General features: G+C 33.2%; 1 protein-coding gene across 3 annotated transcripts in view; it reads left to right on the top strand.

The window, feature by feature from the left end:
- The window catches only part of LOC133197195 (stromal interaction molecule 1-like), a 29,277-nt gene extending 15,062 nt beyond the window's left edge, over window positions 1-14,215 (top strand). The window contains exons 7-16 of one of the 3 annotated variants that reach the window (XM_061333098.1): window positions 416-506; window positions 2,023-2,112; window positions 3,079-3,243; window positions 3,521-3,621; window positions 4,579-4,721; window positions 5,136-5,210; window positions 5,830-5,853; window positions 6,599-6,655; window positions 9,621-9,828; window positions 11,110-14,215. In XM_061333098.1, the coding sequence (XP_061189082.1) occupies window positions 416-506; window positions 2,023-2,112; window positions 3,079-3,243; window positions 3,521-3,621; window positions 4,579-4,721; window positions 5,136-5,210; window positions 5,830-5,853; window positions 6,599-6,655; window positions 9,621-9,828; window positions 11,110-11,500 (1,345 nt within the window). In that variant the 3' untranslated portion in view covers window positions 11,501-14,215. The remainder of the gene's footprint in view (window positions 1-415; window positions 507-2,022; window positions 2,113-3,078; window positions 3,244-3,520; window positions 3,622-4,578; window positions 4,722-5,135; window positions 5,211-5,829; window positions 5,854-6,598; window positions 6,656-9,620; window positions 9,829-11,109) is intronic. The other 2 variants (XM_061333099.1, XM_061333100.1) reach the window with 2 other exon arrangements.
- The last annotated feature ends 2,436 nt before the right edge of the window (window positions 14,216-16,651 follow it).

The raw sequence follows: 16,651 nt of genomic DNA, 5'->3' as shown, positions 1-16,651 counted from the left end.
TTTTTCTTGAAATCCATTTGAAATAAGCACATAATTTATATATCTATATATATGACCTATATTCTGTTTGATGTGTAATGTATGCAAGAATAGAAGGGGCATAAAAATTATATACAGGTAGCTTATTGATATGTTGCTGAGTCATTCATGCTTTATTGTGATCTGTTTTTGTCCATCATTTGTTGGCTATAAACTTTTGAACATTTTCAGCTTCTTCTCTTGAACCACTGAACCAAAGTTTTATAATTTTGACAGAGAGAAAATGACTCTATTTTGCGATTGAACATTTTATGATTTATCATGCTATGAGGTAGGATTTACTAAGCCTTCTTAAACAAAAATAGTTTTTTAATTTCAGTATAATGATTGTTTGTAAATATATGGCAGGTGACATTTTACTGTCAATATCTTTTAGACTGAATACAGCCGAAGAAAAACAGAAGTCAGCTTATCAGGAGAAAGAGACCTTGGAAATGAGATACCAGGATGAAATTGATCTGGCAAAGGTGAAATCTTGTTTTTGTTAGGGATCCTAGATTGTAATTCAACTTCATTTGGCTCAGATTAGTGTATGAATTATGTAATTATAATTAAATTTGAAGAATCAAGTAACTTAAGGGTTTTTTATCTTTATTTAAGTTGAAGTGTTAAGAAAGTAAAATGTATATAAGGCCTTTTTTTTCAAAAAGTTGGATTACGGATCTGCTGTAACAATTTTATAAAATATCAGAAAAAAAAAATAAAATAGAATTTTTCTTCTTTTTACATTCCTGTCGATGATAATTTTTCATTACCAAAAAAAAAAAAAAAAAATAGGGATTGACATACCCAATTCTATAACACAACAGTCACAAAAACACTTTTTCTTGCATTGTAAATATAATTAAATGCACCTTTAAAACACTGACCAATAGAAAAACCCTCATGGTTGATCGACATAATGGAGGGTTAGGACATAACATTTATTTCAACGTTCATTTCAACGACCGCAATCTTTCACAGCTATCATTAAATCAAAACATGGGCAAGCTTTTGGGAACATTATTAATGGAACACATCAAAAGCCATGCTGTAACCATGAAAAAATATATGGCTGCATCAACTTCAAAGGAAACTGTTACAAGGAATTTCACATTCTTGATGTTAAATCATATATTAAACCAACAAATACATTCCAATATTTGCACTGTCACAGCCCTCACCCAAATCAGTCTTTAAAGGCTTTATTAAGGGGGAATGTATAAGACATGTACGCAATACAAGTGAAAAGGTAATATTGCATAACAAACTTCTTGAGTTCAGATCACACCTTTTAAACAGAGAATACAAGAGAACTGAGATTGACCCAATTATTAATGAATCCTTGGCTTTAAACAGAGTCATAATGCTACATAAAACCAAGAAAACCAAGGAAATACCAAATGTTCTAATTACAAAGTATTACCAGAGAATCAAAGAAATCAACATTTTTGAAATACCGGTCATTAGTTTTAAAAGATGAAACATGCAAATCTTTCAAACAAAACCAATGATTGCAAATGCTAAACATAAAAGTATTGGTGATTTGCTTACAAAAGCTATTTTGCCATAATAGAAATTACTGTTGGATCCCTGATGGAGGCGGAACCGTGATTTAGATTTTTAATACATCAATACAATATCAAACTGCTGAACCATATTCCATTATAACAATACAGTCAATAATTAATTAATCAAAATGATGTCAATATTAAAAAGAAATAAGAAAAATCACAGCATTATGTCTGGTCCTCTAATTTAGAATTGCATGGCTGATGGATGTTGCTGAAATTCACCTACCAGTACTGGTATTTTGGGTTTTTTTCCCCGTTTTCCTAACAAATTTTTAATTCCATAAACCAATTAAAAAAAAAAATGGCCTAAGCTGAAAGATAACCTATAAAGTGTATTGACTTCTTTTTGTCTTCAAGTAATAGAATTGAATTGTTCATGTGATAATCATACATAAACAAGTGTATTTATTTTGTAATTTGTACAATTAAGAGGGAGGCAGAAAAACTGAGAAAGGAAAGGGAAGCAGGAAAGCAGGAGGAAAATTCAGCTCTTACTCTGGCAGAGAGGGAGTTAGAACAGGTAAGATCAAAGTATAAGTCTGGCAGAGAACAGGTAAGATGAAAGGATAACTCTGGCGGAGAACAGGTAAGATGAAAGGATAACTCTGGCAGAGAACAGGTAAGATGAAAGGATAACTCTGGCAGAGAACAGGTAAGATGAAAGGATAACTCTGGCAGAGAACAGGTAAGATGAAAGGATAACTCTGGCAGAGAGTGAGTTAGAACAGGAAAGATCAAAGTATAAGTCTGGCAGAGAACAGGTAAGATGAAAGGATAACTCTGGCGGAGAACAGGTAAGATGAAAGGATAACTCTGGCAGAGAACAGGTAAGATGAAAGGATAACTCTGGCAGAGAACAGGTAAGATGAAAGGATAACTCTGGCAGAGAACAGGTAAGATGAAAGGATAACTCTGGCAGAGAGTGAGTTAGAACAGGAAAGATCAAAGTATAAGTCTGGCAGAGAACAGGTAAGATGAAAGGATAACTCTGGCAGAGAACAGGTAAGATGAAAGGATAACTCTGGCAGAGAGTGAGTTAGAACAGGTAAGATGAAAGGATAACTCTGGCAGAGATCATGTAAGATCAAAGGATAACTCTGACAGAGAACAGGTAAGGTCAAAGGATAAGTCTGGCAGAGAACAGGTAAGATCAAAGGATAACTATGACAGAGAACAATTAAGATCAAAGGATAATTCTATCATAATCTTTTCATAATTTGGGGTAAAAATTTTCATGGAAATAAAGAAGGGTGGAAAAATCATTTAGAAATCTTCCCTAGAGAGGATTTTTTTTTAAATCTCGAAGAACAGCAGAGCAAGGGTGACTCAGGTGAGTAGTGTGGCCCAAGGGCATCTTGCTACTGTGAAATACTTTTTGCTGTCAGTAAAGTTAACTAATTTGCTGAAAGGGTCATACCTCTTTTCTTTCATGACATAGGCTACTTCTTTTTAAAACATACAAAATTGTTGGCATATTTTGTTTAAGGTTAGGGCAGCTCTCAGGAGGGCAGAAAAGGAATTAGGGAAGAAGGTACATTCCGTGCCACCAGAACTCCAAGAATGGCTTCAACTGACCTACGAAACGGAACAGATGTACTTCAACATTCACAAAAGAGAGGCTGAAAAACAGCTGGAGCAGGCTAGGGAGGAAGTAAGTAATAAAAGGACTGATTTACACAGTATAGAGAGGAGTAAATGTAATGTACTGTCAATGTTTTATAACATGTGCAGATAAGAGAATGGTAAAAATTTGATTCTAAAAAACTGAAATACGTTGTAACTGTCTTTTAGTACTTGTACTTAGTTAGAGTAGAATGTAGTGTCTAGATGCTTAACAGATAGAAGAGTAATTTAACTTATACAGTTGAATTATTTAAGGCAGTGGCATAGATTTTTTTGTTTTGAGATTGTCTTTTTGTATATTACAGTGCAGACGAATTCAGAAGAAAAGAGGGGCATTATTTGGACCTCTTAGGATGGCTCCAACAAACTCCATTGACCAGTTTGATAATAAGATAGAAAGTGCCAGGTAATCATCATGCTCCAGGAATTAACGATGGGCATATTGCTTGAGACCTATTTTTTATGCCCCGCCATGAATATGGCCATGTTTGTCATGTCCGTCTTCCGTCCTTCCATCTGTCCTTCCGTAACACTTTGTGTTTAGCACAGTTTCAAAGACACTATTCAAGACATTTTTATCAAACTTCATATGATGAGCCATATTAAGGAGAGCTATTAAACTGCATCAACATTTTTTGACTTTGACCTTGACCTCACTTTTTTCTTAAAATATTGTTTAGCTCAGTTTCAAAAAAAAAAAAAAAACTATTCAAGATATTTTTATCACAACTTAGGTGCTGATACATAACTGATGAGAACTGTTCAACGTCATCAACATTTTTTGACTTTGACCTTTCCTTTGACCTTTACTTCACTTTCTTAAATAAGTGATTATCTCAAGAAACTTTAGATATTTTTATCAAACCCTTTATGCTGATCAACTGCATCAAAATTTTTGACTGTGATCTTTCTTGTGACCTTGACCTCACTTTTCTCAAAATAGTGTAAGACCCAGTTTCAAAGAAATTATTAAAGATATTTTAATCAAATCTAATATGCTGATACATATTGGTGAAAGCTATTCAACTGCATCAACATTTTGACCTTGTCCTTTCCTTTGACTTCAAATTTGTGTATAGCTAAATTTCAATGGCCATTTTGTATTTATAAGCGGGACATAATTTTCATGAACTCTGGTTTTTGTTCTATATAATCTTTTCTAAAACGTGATCTACAGTATTTTTGATATGTATGTCATTGTATGTTTCATTGATGGAAGAACCACTGCTCAAGAAATCTATACAGGTGGCTTGCTTAGCATCATTAAAGTATTTAGAAATAAAGGAGATAATATTCAGTGGATGTAAATATTTTTAGGTTAAGACTGGATAACTTTTGATTTGAAGCTTTCATGTCTTTTCAGGCAGGCCCTGGATGAAGTTAGAAAATGTTTAACAGAGAAATCCCAGAGGTGGCATAATATAGAAATGTTATGTGGCTTTCCCATCATCAATAACCCAGGGAAAGAGCATCTAATACAGACCTTATTTCTAGACACTAGCACAGGTGAAAAATAATGAGTTATTAAAATAATGAATACTAACAAAGGAAACAGTAATTTTATAATAAAAGAAAAAGAGAATGCTGTAAAATTTTGAATGTAAATTAAATGCCTTCTTAAAAATAATTCCAATTAAAAAATTATGAATTGTTTTGAAAGAAGTAATGCTTCCCTGTTTGTATGATAAGTACACAGAAAATTTGTGGTCATTTTCATTATTTTCTTGGAACAAATTCTGTTTCAAGATTTCTAATAAATGATAGAGGTCAGTAGAGTTAAAATAGGAATAAATTTCGACCAAACAATTGGAATCTATAGTATTCACATGCAGAGTAAATGCATTGTTTATTGTATTAAATTGTAATATTTTATTGAATATTGTATTAAATTGTTTATTGTATTATGTTGTAATATTGTAGGTGGAAATAACTTCTCCACTGCTCTAGGCAGCTTAAATGTGGATGAAGCAGAGCTGGACGAAGACCCACAGTATGGTAAGCATTGGCTGTTTGTGGCTAGTATAAAGGATAGATAAGTCTGTAGGCAGCTGTTCTCTGGTATACTGTTAAGAGAACTGCATGGTCATGGTAACTAAGGCAGATAGTCTAGAACTGTCTTGCTGCAGTATTAATGTAATGACACAATGCAAGCTATGTGAAATATCCACGCCATGTTAATCAGCCTGGCATTCATGCATATGTCACAATCTGTGGTATAGAGGTACATTTGTATTGCGAAGTTTATTTGATATGTTAACTTCATTATTAATCTAAGCCCAGCCATTCTGCTAAATGTTACTTCTTTATAATGTCCAGTCCCTCTGTTATGTTATACTAATAGCAACTACCTTATAATTTCAAATTTTCACCCTTATAATTTCTTTCTATTCACTGTAAAATGCAAAACTTCCATGTTATCAAAGCCTTAATATCATGCCCAAAGACAGATCTCACTGATTTTAGTTCTTTCTACTAATTTGACTTCTGTCTATAACAAACTGGATAGATTTTACCACTCAACCCTCTGTGTTTCTCAGTTCTTGTAGACAGCTTTAGAGTAAATATTATGTTTTGTCGCTGCTAAATATAAAAAAAATCACCCTTTATATTTTAGGCTCACCTCGGTCAAAGTCATCAGGTGATATTTTGTTTGTATGTTGGTCTGGGGTGCAGTGTTAATCCCTGAATAAAGATTAATTTGTTTTTCCTGGACATATCTTCACTGTGCTTGATAATCGGGTTTTGGTTCATTTGAGGATAAATTATGCACGACAATTACTGGACATCAGTTTGAAAATTAAGAGAATTTTAAATTGCATATCTGAAATATCATACAAACTTTTGATATTAGACATATTTGTGGAAAGTTTCCATTTCTCAAACCAGAATTCTTTTACTTGCAGAATCTTAACGATTAAAACTGCATTACATTGATCTGTAACACATTCCTAACTTCAATATGGCTTGGAATCCTCTCAGTTTACACCAGTGCCCCCCCCCCCCCCCCCCAATTCCAAGTGTTCATCCAAGATTAAGTTGCATAAACACACATCATTTTTATTGTTGCACTACACTTAGTTAATGCCCTAATACATTTGAGTGATTGCAAGAATTAACTCCCTTTCTGAGTGCCTTTAATTTAATGGTTGCTCTTAATTATTTTTAAATTAAGTATAACAGCTTTTGCTTGAAAATTACTCTCTAAAATCCAGGTATTACAGAAATACCCTTTAACAGTTAAACCAATGAATGCATCAAATTATAATGTACTTTGAAATTTTAAAAGATAAAAACAGAAAACTGTACAGCTGTCAGGTAAATTAATTAATTTTCTAAGCAAATCTGTAAATGTCAATCTTGGGTCTGTTTTTCTTCCCTGGCAGCCATGTATTATTCGTCTACGATGTCAAATGGTTATTCACGACCATCCTTGTACACAGGTAGGCCTTTTCTCACTGTGAATACACATTGATGTAGCAGCATGCGGTTATATGTATGCCTTGTTTCCCCCCACTTTTCCTGCCTGTAAAAGCTTCTTGCACTGTTAACATTCGTATTTTTATTCCAGATCACCCTTTTGTCATTATATTTGCGATAGCTAGGTGTAGATCTTGGAGATGGGGCAATTCATAACTTGCAGATTTTTTAAAATTTGTTGCTGCTTATTTAGGTATTTATGTTGTACGAATTTTTTAATGTGTTATTCCAGGTATACAGGTACACACTGCTCTGATTTAAGATAGAATTATGCCTTACTCTGATAATTATAAATTGCTTTAGAACACTTATTTAGTATACATGTATGTAGGTTAATTTTTTTGCAAGTTCTGCTTTGCTTCGAGTGTAAAAACCAAATTTCAAATTAGAGTCCACTCAAAGAATGTATACTGTAAACAAGCTTTTCTTTGCACATGACAATTTGTCAAGATTTAATTGAGGAAGGAAAAATTGTGTAGATTTATTTATTATCAAGAACAAATATGTTAGTTTCAAACAATAAAACTGTGAGAATCTAGGATTGAGAAAACAGTTTGATGTACAATTGTTTTAGTCTTAAAATAGTGATGTGTTATTTTAATGTGAAATATAAAGCATAAAATAGAAATGTTTATTTATTTACTGTGAATCATTTTTAGCAAGGTCTTTGTGAAGTCAAGCTACAATGTAATCTTTAATACTGGTAAATATTTCAATTTGAAATTGGCATTCATTGCATAAAAATCGCATAAGTTAAGAATTTATGATCATTGTGAAATGATATTTGATTGGTTGAAATTTGTTGTCAAGGTCATTACTCTATGCTGCCTATTTAAGTAGTGAAATTTAAGCAGTATGGTTTCATTAATTGTTGCACAAGAGTAGATCTACATGTTTGCACTTGAGAATTCTTTGTCAGGCTGTTTCCTTTCACTGTTTTTCTTTAAACTTTGAACTGGGGTGATCTAACATCTTTTGAAAAGACATATTCCTGTAAGTTTGAAGTATCTTGAATATAGACCTACTAATTTATGTTCTTCATCTGCTCATAGGCATACTAACACCAGCTATTTCATGTGAACAAATTTTAACTTTATAAAACAACAAAGATTTATCTTTACTTCGTACAATTCAATAGATCTATCAAAGATCTAAAATTATTATTTCATAAGCTAATTTATCGGTGTTGAATGCAGGAATGTCTGCATGTGTCAGATACATGAGTTTGTCTTAGGAATCAAACTTTTCCTTCCTTCCAATCCATTTTCATTGATTTCTATGGACAATGGTATTTTGTTGTAATAATTCTAACAAGCAACATTGTTTTAAGCTTTGAACAGTAAACTTTGTGAATTACCAGTACATGTATCTACTCTACAACAGGTTAACAAAGAGTTACTGTCCTTGACAGCCTTCACCATTACATTATGTTGTATGAGGATAGGCTGTGTTTTTTGTTATACATTTCTAGCTAAGCTAGAAGTTTGGATGAGCATTTTTGATCAGCATTAGCATTGTCATTTATGTTACGCATTTGTACTACTGCAAACTGGGAAATTTTGACTAAAAGCCATGGTATGAAGATAGATAACTTATAAATGATCAACTTGAAACATTGGTGGGGCCACCATCTAAATTTTTATATCTTCATAAAGCAAAAAATTTCCAGTATACTGTACAAAGTAAATAAGATATTTTTGTTGAAGAACCATTGATTAGTTATAACAAATCTTTAGATTACATTTCCGGGTGAGATAATCAGGTACAATAATTAATATTTTATAATTATGATTGGAAATAGTATAAACATTAATTTAATACATAAAATGTTTTGAAATGAAGACTTGGAATTATTGTGAATTTTTGTCCTTGAACTTCATAAAATGTATTCATTTCTTTTCAGTGTATACTGTGTTTAATGACTACAATGAGACAGTATATATATACATGTACCATAATAAATTCCTGTAAATCTGAGTGTATATTGGGATATTTGTGAAAACAAATTCTTTCTCTCCCTTTTCCTTATTTCTTCAAAATTGACTATAAAAAAACTAAAATAATTCTCGTGACAATGTCATGTGATATCTGTTCATGTGTATTGTGATATAATGCATATACATATACATGTATATTTGTATACTAATTTCTGAGTCCAGTGTTTTTTGATTAGCATTATATTTCAAAGACAAGAAAATCCAATTGTTACCAAGTACATATACAGTTGAACCTCATTATCTTGAACACCAGTATCTTGATACCAGGGATATGTAGAAGTGTTGGAAGTCCCAACTACATTTCTTTATGTATTTTACCCTCAATATCTTGAATCCTCCAATATCCAAGTCACGTTCGAGATAACGAGGTTTGACTGTACTTATTGTTGTATAATGTGGTTTAAAGATTATTGTTTTTTTCTGGAATTTAATGGCTTTTGTTGGCTTCTTACCATTGCATATAGTGTAGTTTTCAGTTTTTGCCTAAGCAGCAAATTTTGTGGGGAATGTGGAATCTTGCCTTACCATCTGTCCATTTGCTCCTGCAGCTCTGAAAATACAGACTCCATTGAGAGCCTTTTGATTTTTCAGTTTCTTGCCTGAGACAATGATTATAATCTCAAATGAATTTATAGCATAGGTCAAGGTCAACACAAGATTTTTTTTGACATGATGGAAGGGTGGGGACAAAATGATTCAGTGGGAAAACAGTTTGGACAAATTTGAACTGGGGTCGAATGGTTTATTAAGTTTTGGTAAAATGTTATCGTCTAAAATTTCCAAATATATTGTAATTAAGTTAATTTGATATTTGACTACCGGTACATTTTTCCTACACTGGTTAAGTCTTCCAATGAAGTAAAAATGTAAACAGTAATTTTCTTTACCATCTTTTATCAATTTTTACCAGTTTATATTTGTATGATTTCAGGGTACAACATGCAGGTTCGACAACGACCTAAAGCCCTGGTGGGGAGCAGTTCCTCACTGGTACGCGTAGGATTTTCTGGCAGCACTAACTCTCTGGGCAGACCGGGGCATGTAAACAGCCGAATGGCAGAGAGTCCCGTATCTCCACTATCAGAAACGACCAGTGTCATTTCTGATTCTGACAGACCTCTCTTTAGCCTGGACGAAAGGTACATGTTAGATTACAGTAAAACTAATGGGAATGTAAGAATAGGCCATATCAGATAAATCAGAAATGTCTCAGGGACAATTTGTTTTATGATTTTTATACCCCCTGCAAACAAAGTTTGGGAAGGAATCACCTTGTCCATCTGTCCATCTGCAATCTTATCCAGGCTATAAATTTGTAATGGAGAATCAATGGAAGCTCATATTTGGTACAAAGATAATATATGACCTGAGGGTGTGGCATGATATGACTCAAGGTCATTCTGGCAAGTTCAAGGTCAATGGCAGAAAAAGTATAAAATTCTTGTCCAATCTACAACCTCTTTAGGGAGAAACATTTGAAATTTCATACTTCATTCAAAGATTGCTTATGAGCATGTCGGTACTTTGAACCAAGGTCATTTGATCAAGTTCAAGGTCACTTATAGAAAAATGTTTAATTTCTCACCTGACCATATCTTGTAATAGAGAACATTAGAGGCTTATACTTATCACAAATATTGCTTATGATCTGTGGGTATGTATTGACCATGACCCCAAGACATCCCAGCAAGTTCAAGGTCAATGACAAAATAAGTATATTTGTGTCCTGTCTTTGACATTCAAATGAAGGCTCATTGGAAGTTGATACTTGACACTAATATTGCTTATGACTTAAAGGTATGCCATGATCTAATCCAAGGTCAGTTCACTTGCAGCAAAAAAATGTTAAATGTGTGTCTGGTCCATAACTTTCTAATGGATAAACATTAGAACTTCATACTTCACACAAATATTACTTACATCTTGAAGGTATATCATAAACTTGACCCAAGTCATTATGGCAAGTCCAAGGTCACTGGACTGGTAGAAAAAGTGTAAAATTGATGTCAGGTCTATAATTTCCTAAAGATGGAACATTGAATGTCCATATTTGATATTTCATTAAAAAATTACGTATGACCAGAGGATTGGTCATTTTTTTTAACTAAGGTCATTTTGCAAGTTCAAGGTTACATTTACAAAATTGCAAATGGGCACTTTAAAAAAAAATTGGGTGGGGTGGGGAGGGGGTATTTTGTGAGCTTGCTCACTGTACCTCTAATTTCAATTTAAATGTGTTTATTCACTTTCAGTAATGCTTTTGACCTCTCACCATAGAAATCAAATTAAAAAATATTAAGGATAATGTTTTTAATAGAAGCATTGTTTGAGGGATTAATGTTACATGTATTTGAACCAATTTACTTATTTTATTTGCTTGAAAATAGATGTTTGACTGACAGAAAAAAACTCTATTGTAGTTCTTCAGAGTCACCGTCCTCTTCTGAGATGGATAAGTCTACAGACCTCACTCTCACTCGTACAGAGGATTCTGACTCGGACTCTAAAGGGACCAGATACAGCCACCCTCCCATAACAAATGGAGGAGGGATTGTGAATAGGCCTCGGTCAGGCACCCACGAGACGGATAAAGAGAGTGGGGGAAACTTCACCTTGCCCCCCAGCACACGACTAATCACCCAAAACTCCAGCCCTACACTTATGCCGAAATCCCAGTCAGAACTCAACATAAAGAAACTGATGTTGAAATCTGTTAGTTTAGAAAATGGCAAAAGTGAGGAAAATGAGAGGCTAGAAAACAAGAAAAAACGACATCAGTTTCTCAAACTGTTCAAAAAGAAAAAGGCATAGAGAGGATAAGCTGTGATGTGATATGTTTATCTAGGTCTACAAATATATGGGTTTCTGTTTAAGGTTGGTGGTCAAAAAATATAAGCACATACATGAAATGTTGTGTAATATTTTTGTCCCATGATTCCAAGGAATAGGGTTAATATTGAAGTTCAGCTTGAAAGAAGGGAGATAATCCCATCAGTGTTGTGCCACTTTTTTTTAACTTTAAAACAGATTTATAGAATCTATTTCACTCTGCTTTTCATGTGCTTTTTCATACAATTTTTGCAATAGATGAAGATATTTACAGATTAAATGGTTCTTCAGCATTGTGGCCTTATTATTTTATTCTTTCCTGTGTTTCATATGGTATATAATCCATACTTTATCATGGGTTTGAACTTTTTTTTGTTCAGGTCATATTGAATTTTGTGTACAAACAACAAAAGATCTTAGGAGTAGTCTGTGTAGGAATTGTTTAATTCTGTTTAAATCATCATTACTGTTTTTTATCAACATTTGATGTTCATCCAAAAAGTATCTTGAAATGAGTCATGACCAGAAGAATATGTATAAAGTTTAGTATGTAAAAGCAATATATATATGAATTTATTTTTTGATCGATTCATTTTATTGATAATTTGTTATACTTCCACAGATTGGTACTAATGCTCAATTTTTCAAATATATAATAAATAAGTGTGATGATGTTGATTATTGATAAGGATATGAAAAGTGGACAAGATGGCTACCTATAGTAATTACAAATTTTTCTATCTATAGATATATTTTTCAGTGTTCATACAAAGTTGACTGTATTTTTAACTTGGAAAGGTAATGTGAAGCTATCTACATGCAATCTTGCTGTTCATCCCTCAAAACAAAGGGAAAAAATTCCAGAAACAGCTGCTGGAAAATTTGTCTGTTAAAAAAGAAGTTTACTGCCACTGATGTCAACTGGTTCGAATTTTCAGCCTGTGTTTTTCAGTGAAGACTTTCCTATTCATTGGCTAAGTTCTTCTTTTTTTTTTTTAAATATCAGTGGAACTAAATACTGTATGAAGTAAACTTCCATGTGTTTTCCTTTCTGACAATTCAAGTGTGATTGTAGGTCAAATGCGATTGTTAGTCATTTTGTCTTTGTATGTCATGTACTGTAGTAGACTCACAAATTCACAATTAATTTGACATGCTCTGTTGTAATTAGACATTAATTTATGCATTGATAAAGCTTTATAACTTGATAAGGTAGAGATATAACTATGTTTGGATGAAATGCTTCTTTAAGTCAGTGAGACAATTGACTTTTGTGCCAAATCCCAGGAATATGAGTTATGCTGTCACACCTTTCAGGTCAAGCAGAGTGTCACAGAACACTTACGTGATTTTTTTTGGTGAATTATTCCATTATATATATATATTTTTTTTGATGGAGAAGGTTTCTATCGAACTCTTGGCTTAGTAGTAGTGTAGACAATCATTTGTGTTCATGAGTTGTTTATTTTTGTGTTATTTCAAAGAAATGAAGATTTGTAACATTCCTACCGTTTTCACGTGCTTCTTGTGCTGGAAATAGCTTTGCTTTATCTTAGTATATGATTAACAGATTTTTTTCCACATTTGAATTTCCCCAACAGAGAATGCTTTTATTGTGATGAATTTGTCCCTGTGTTTTCCTACATTCCTTAGTCCCACTTCAGGGGGAAAAAAGGTAAATGTCCTTCAGTTTTACTTCCTTTTTCCCACAGGGTGACCAATATCATTCATTTTATCATAGACTAGCTTAATGTATTTCACAGGATTCGCTAATTTTTGTACATGTACTACTGCAATTCATTAACTGAATCTCATCGTGTTTTCCTGTGATGAAGATTTTGTACTGAAATTCAAATACATTCACTAATTTATATACTACCTTAATGTTTCTGTCTGTTTCTGATTTTTTTGCTTATCAGCTTATTAATACATAGTGTATCATGGAGTCTTGCACCTGTTTATCAATGATTGAAATGCAGGTATTTTAATGTTTTACATGCAAGTGCAATTGCAGGTTTTGAGTAGTCCAAATTATTCTCTTGCCATTGTGGGTAATGAATTATAGAATGATTTTGTTCAGATTTGTGGAAATGGCCCCTTGTTCATAGAGTACCTTAGTTCCTTTACAGCTATTGTACCTCTAGAACCCTGTTCAGTTATACCAGCATTCTTTTTGTTTTAACATTGGTAGGCATTGCTTTATGAGGCCATCTTTAAAAATTGTTTGGTTGCCATCTCCTGACCGACCGGCTCAAAATGGCCCGACTCAAAATGTTTTTAACCTCTAGAAAGCATTTATTTTTTATGAATCCCAGAAAATAGATTTTGTAAATTTAGCCTTGATGTTAAAATTTTCCAAGGAAAATAATTTTCCAACCTACCTACCAACCCAAGGTTTCCATCCCGAGTCGGGAGAGGGCAAGCAAACATTATTTTAAAGTTGACCTGATAAAATATATTTTGTCAGGTTAACTTAAACCCTTTAGCAGTAATTTTATTATTCTGTATTGTTATATGACATTGAAATAAGCTGTTCAGTATGCTGACAATATTAGAGATTGTGTTGAACCAGCACTTCTGTGTTGGATTTATTATCTGTTTGTTACCTGTTGTTTCAATGAAAAAAAAGACCTATTTTATGGATATTTTTTCACTACTCTGTTATTGAATTGTAAATAAATATCACAATTTATTAGATGCTACATTTTTCTGTTATTTTTTTTAGCTTGCATTAGCTGAATATTTGTATACATGAAGGTGTGACCACGGTGGGGATTCGAAATGTTTTTCTTTAGACATTTTGCGTGTGTTTTGAAGAATGGATGTGAGTAAGAGTTGTCTCTCTTAGACTAAACTTTCACATGTCGTCAGAGCTTTTATAAGCCGTATGGTGACCAAAACTTGCATGAATAATGCATCTAAGGATATATATTACCAGACCTGGTTCGGATGCAACCTATGATTAGAATTTAGTGTGCGCTTTAAGTTAAAACTTTCATGGGAACTGATAGCTAGACCTAAATTAAATGAAAAAAAGTTCTTTAGGAACATTTTCATTTGAATCAAACCCACCAAGAGAGAATTCTATTCTATTGCTTTAGCGGATGAGGTACCGTATTGTAGATTTTGTATTGAATTCTATTATGTGAATTAAAAGACAAGATAGGCTAAAACCCACTTTTGCCCCCCCCCCCCTCGTCCCCCGGTTTGGAGCGTCTCCAATAACGCTGCACTAAACAAGTTGTCATTCCTGATACAAAATGAGTATTGATTCTAAGTTATAAATCGGATACAAAAAGATCACAGGAAGGTCACAAAATGTATGCCAATTTTTAAATTCCCCTTTACATATATACGCAAATTTTCATCAATTTTAAAGCACATTTTCAGAAAAAAAGAGCACAAGCTTGCCTATCTACCGAAGTTAATATATTTCATGCACTAACATCATATGCATCTTGTGTATAGAAATTTTAGATAGACAAGCATTGTGCTCTATTTTTTTGAAGTAAAAAGTATCTCAAATTTGACGAAATTCCATCAGAATTGAGATATTTTGTTAAAATGTCATATTTTGGAATCTTTTGTGACACCGTGTACGGTTTGATTCAGAATTAATGCATGTTTTATATAACAAATTGAAAGTTCTTAACTGAAAACTTCACGATATTTTAACTGTGTTTCGATTTTTACACCAAATAAGGGGCCAAATTCCACAGTTAACTTTTATATTGTCCTTTATATGACTGAATCAACAAATACAATTTGCCATTTATGTGTTTCTTCCAGGCGTCATTAAATTCATATTTCTTAGAGCCTTACTAAGACTTGTTCTATTCTTGATGTGTAAGGGTGGGTTGGAAATGTCTCTTTAAAAATTAACTTAAAAAAATAAGTCCAGCGTTACAATAGTAAATAGATTGAGGAAAGTATCTTTAATTGAATGGATTTATTACTTCAAAATCGTGTGTTAAGCATTTGTAAGGAAGGGACATAACCCTGAAATCTCCGGAGAACTCCCCCCCCCCTCCCCCAACACACACACACACCTCCAGTGTTGAAAAAAATATGCTATCTTTTTCCCACCATCATCCGACCTTGTTAATGGCTGCATTAACAAGCTTCTGTACATAATTTCTGGGACTTTATTATCCAACTAGAAGAAAAAAAACCTAAAATCCATCTCCGAAAGGTGAAAAACACCTAATTCATCGTGTGATGGAGGGGTCAGTATATACTTTATATAACTCTGCAAATCCCCCCCGAACCCCCCCCCCCCCTCTAGATCCGCGCATGACTATTTTGATTAAAACTTACATGTAAAAGTGCATTACTGTATGGTGGACTGCGAGTGCGTTGTGCTGACTTTCGCCCAGACCGTCCGTTTGTCTCTTTTTCTTTGGCCAGGACTGGTTATTAGGAGCTAATTGCGTCCTCCTTTATAATTTGCTCGATCCTCCCATGTTTTACTTTTGACAAAATGTGCAGTGACCCTGAACAACGTATATTTAGGATAAAGGTCAAAGCATGTACTCGTCCAATTTACTCCTCTTCCCCATCCATATTGTTTGTTAAAAGTTTCAATAAATTGAAAAGAGACTTCAATCAAGGGAGTAAACGAAAGATTTGAGGATCCAATAATACACTAATGAAAAAAAAATTTGGCCATTGAGAAAAATTAAATTGTGCCCTTCCCTTTCCATTTCTTTTTAAATCTGGGGTCGACACACCTAGTTCCTATTTTTGTATTCTAATATGCACTACCTGATATCGATAATGTAACCCCTTTTGTCCCAGTAAGCTGTTTTTAAATACATATATATCGTTTTCGACTGATACATACAAAGAGAGATACACATGTATAACATATGAATGAAAGTAGCTATTGTGAATTGAAAACATCGAGTATAGATGTTTTTGAATAAGTTCTACTTCATATGAATATAAAAAAACAGGTCGTCTAATAAAGGAGCACAATTAGTGCCCATCGAAGTGCCAACAGATTGTTTGTTAAATATGGGTAGATTAATTACAAATTAATCAAGTTGATAGACAGTAGATTAATTTCAAATCATTTATTTTAAAAATATAATTACATGTAAAAGAGCACAATCATTAAATAAACCATAAAAT

The sequence above is a fragment of the Saccostrea echinata genome, unplaced genomic scaffold, assembly GCF_033153115.1.
Source record: "Saccostrea echinata isolate AGI-Se365-2 ecotype Australia unplaced genomic scaffold, CSIRO_AGI_Sech_v1 ptg000030l, whole genome shotgun sequence".
In the NCBI taxonomy this organism is placed as follows: Eukaryota; Metazoa; Mollusca; class Bivalvia; order Ostreida; family Ostreidae; genus Saccostrea; species Saccostrea echinata.
The sequence above is the reverse complement of the archived record's forward strand: the minus strand, read 5'-3'. Positions and strand labels throughout refer to the sequence as shown.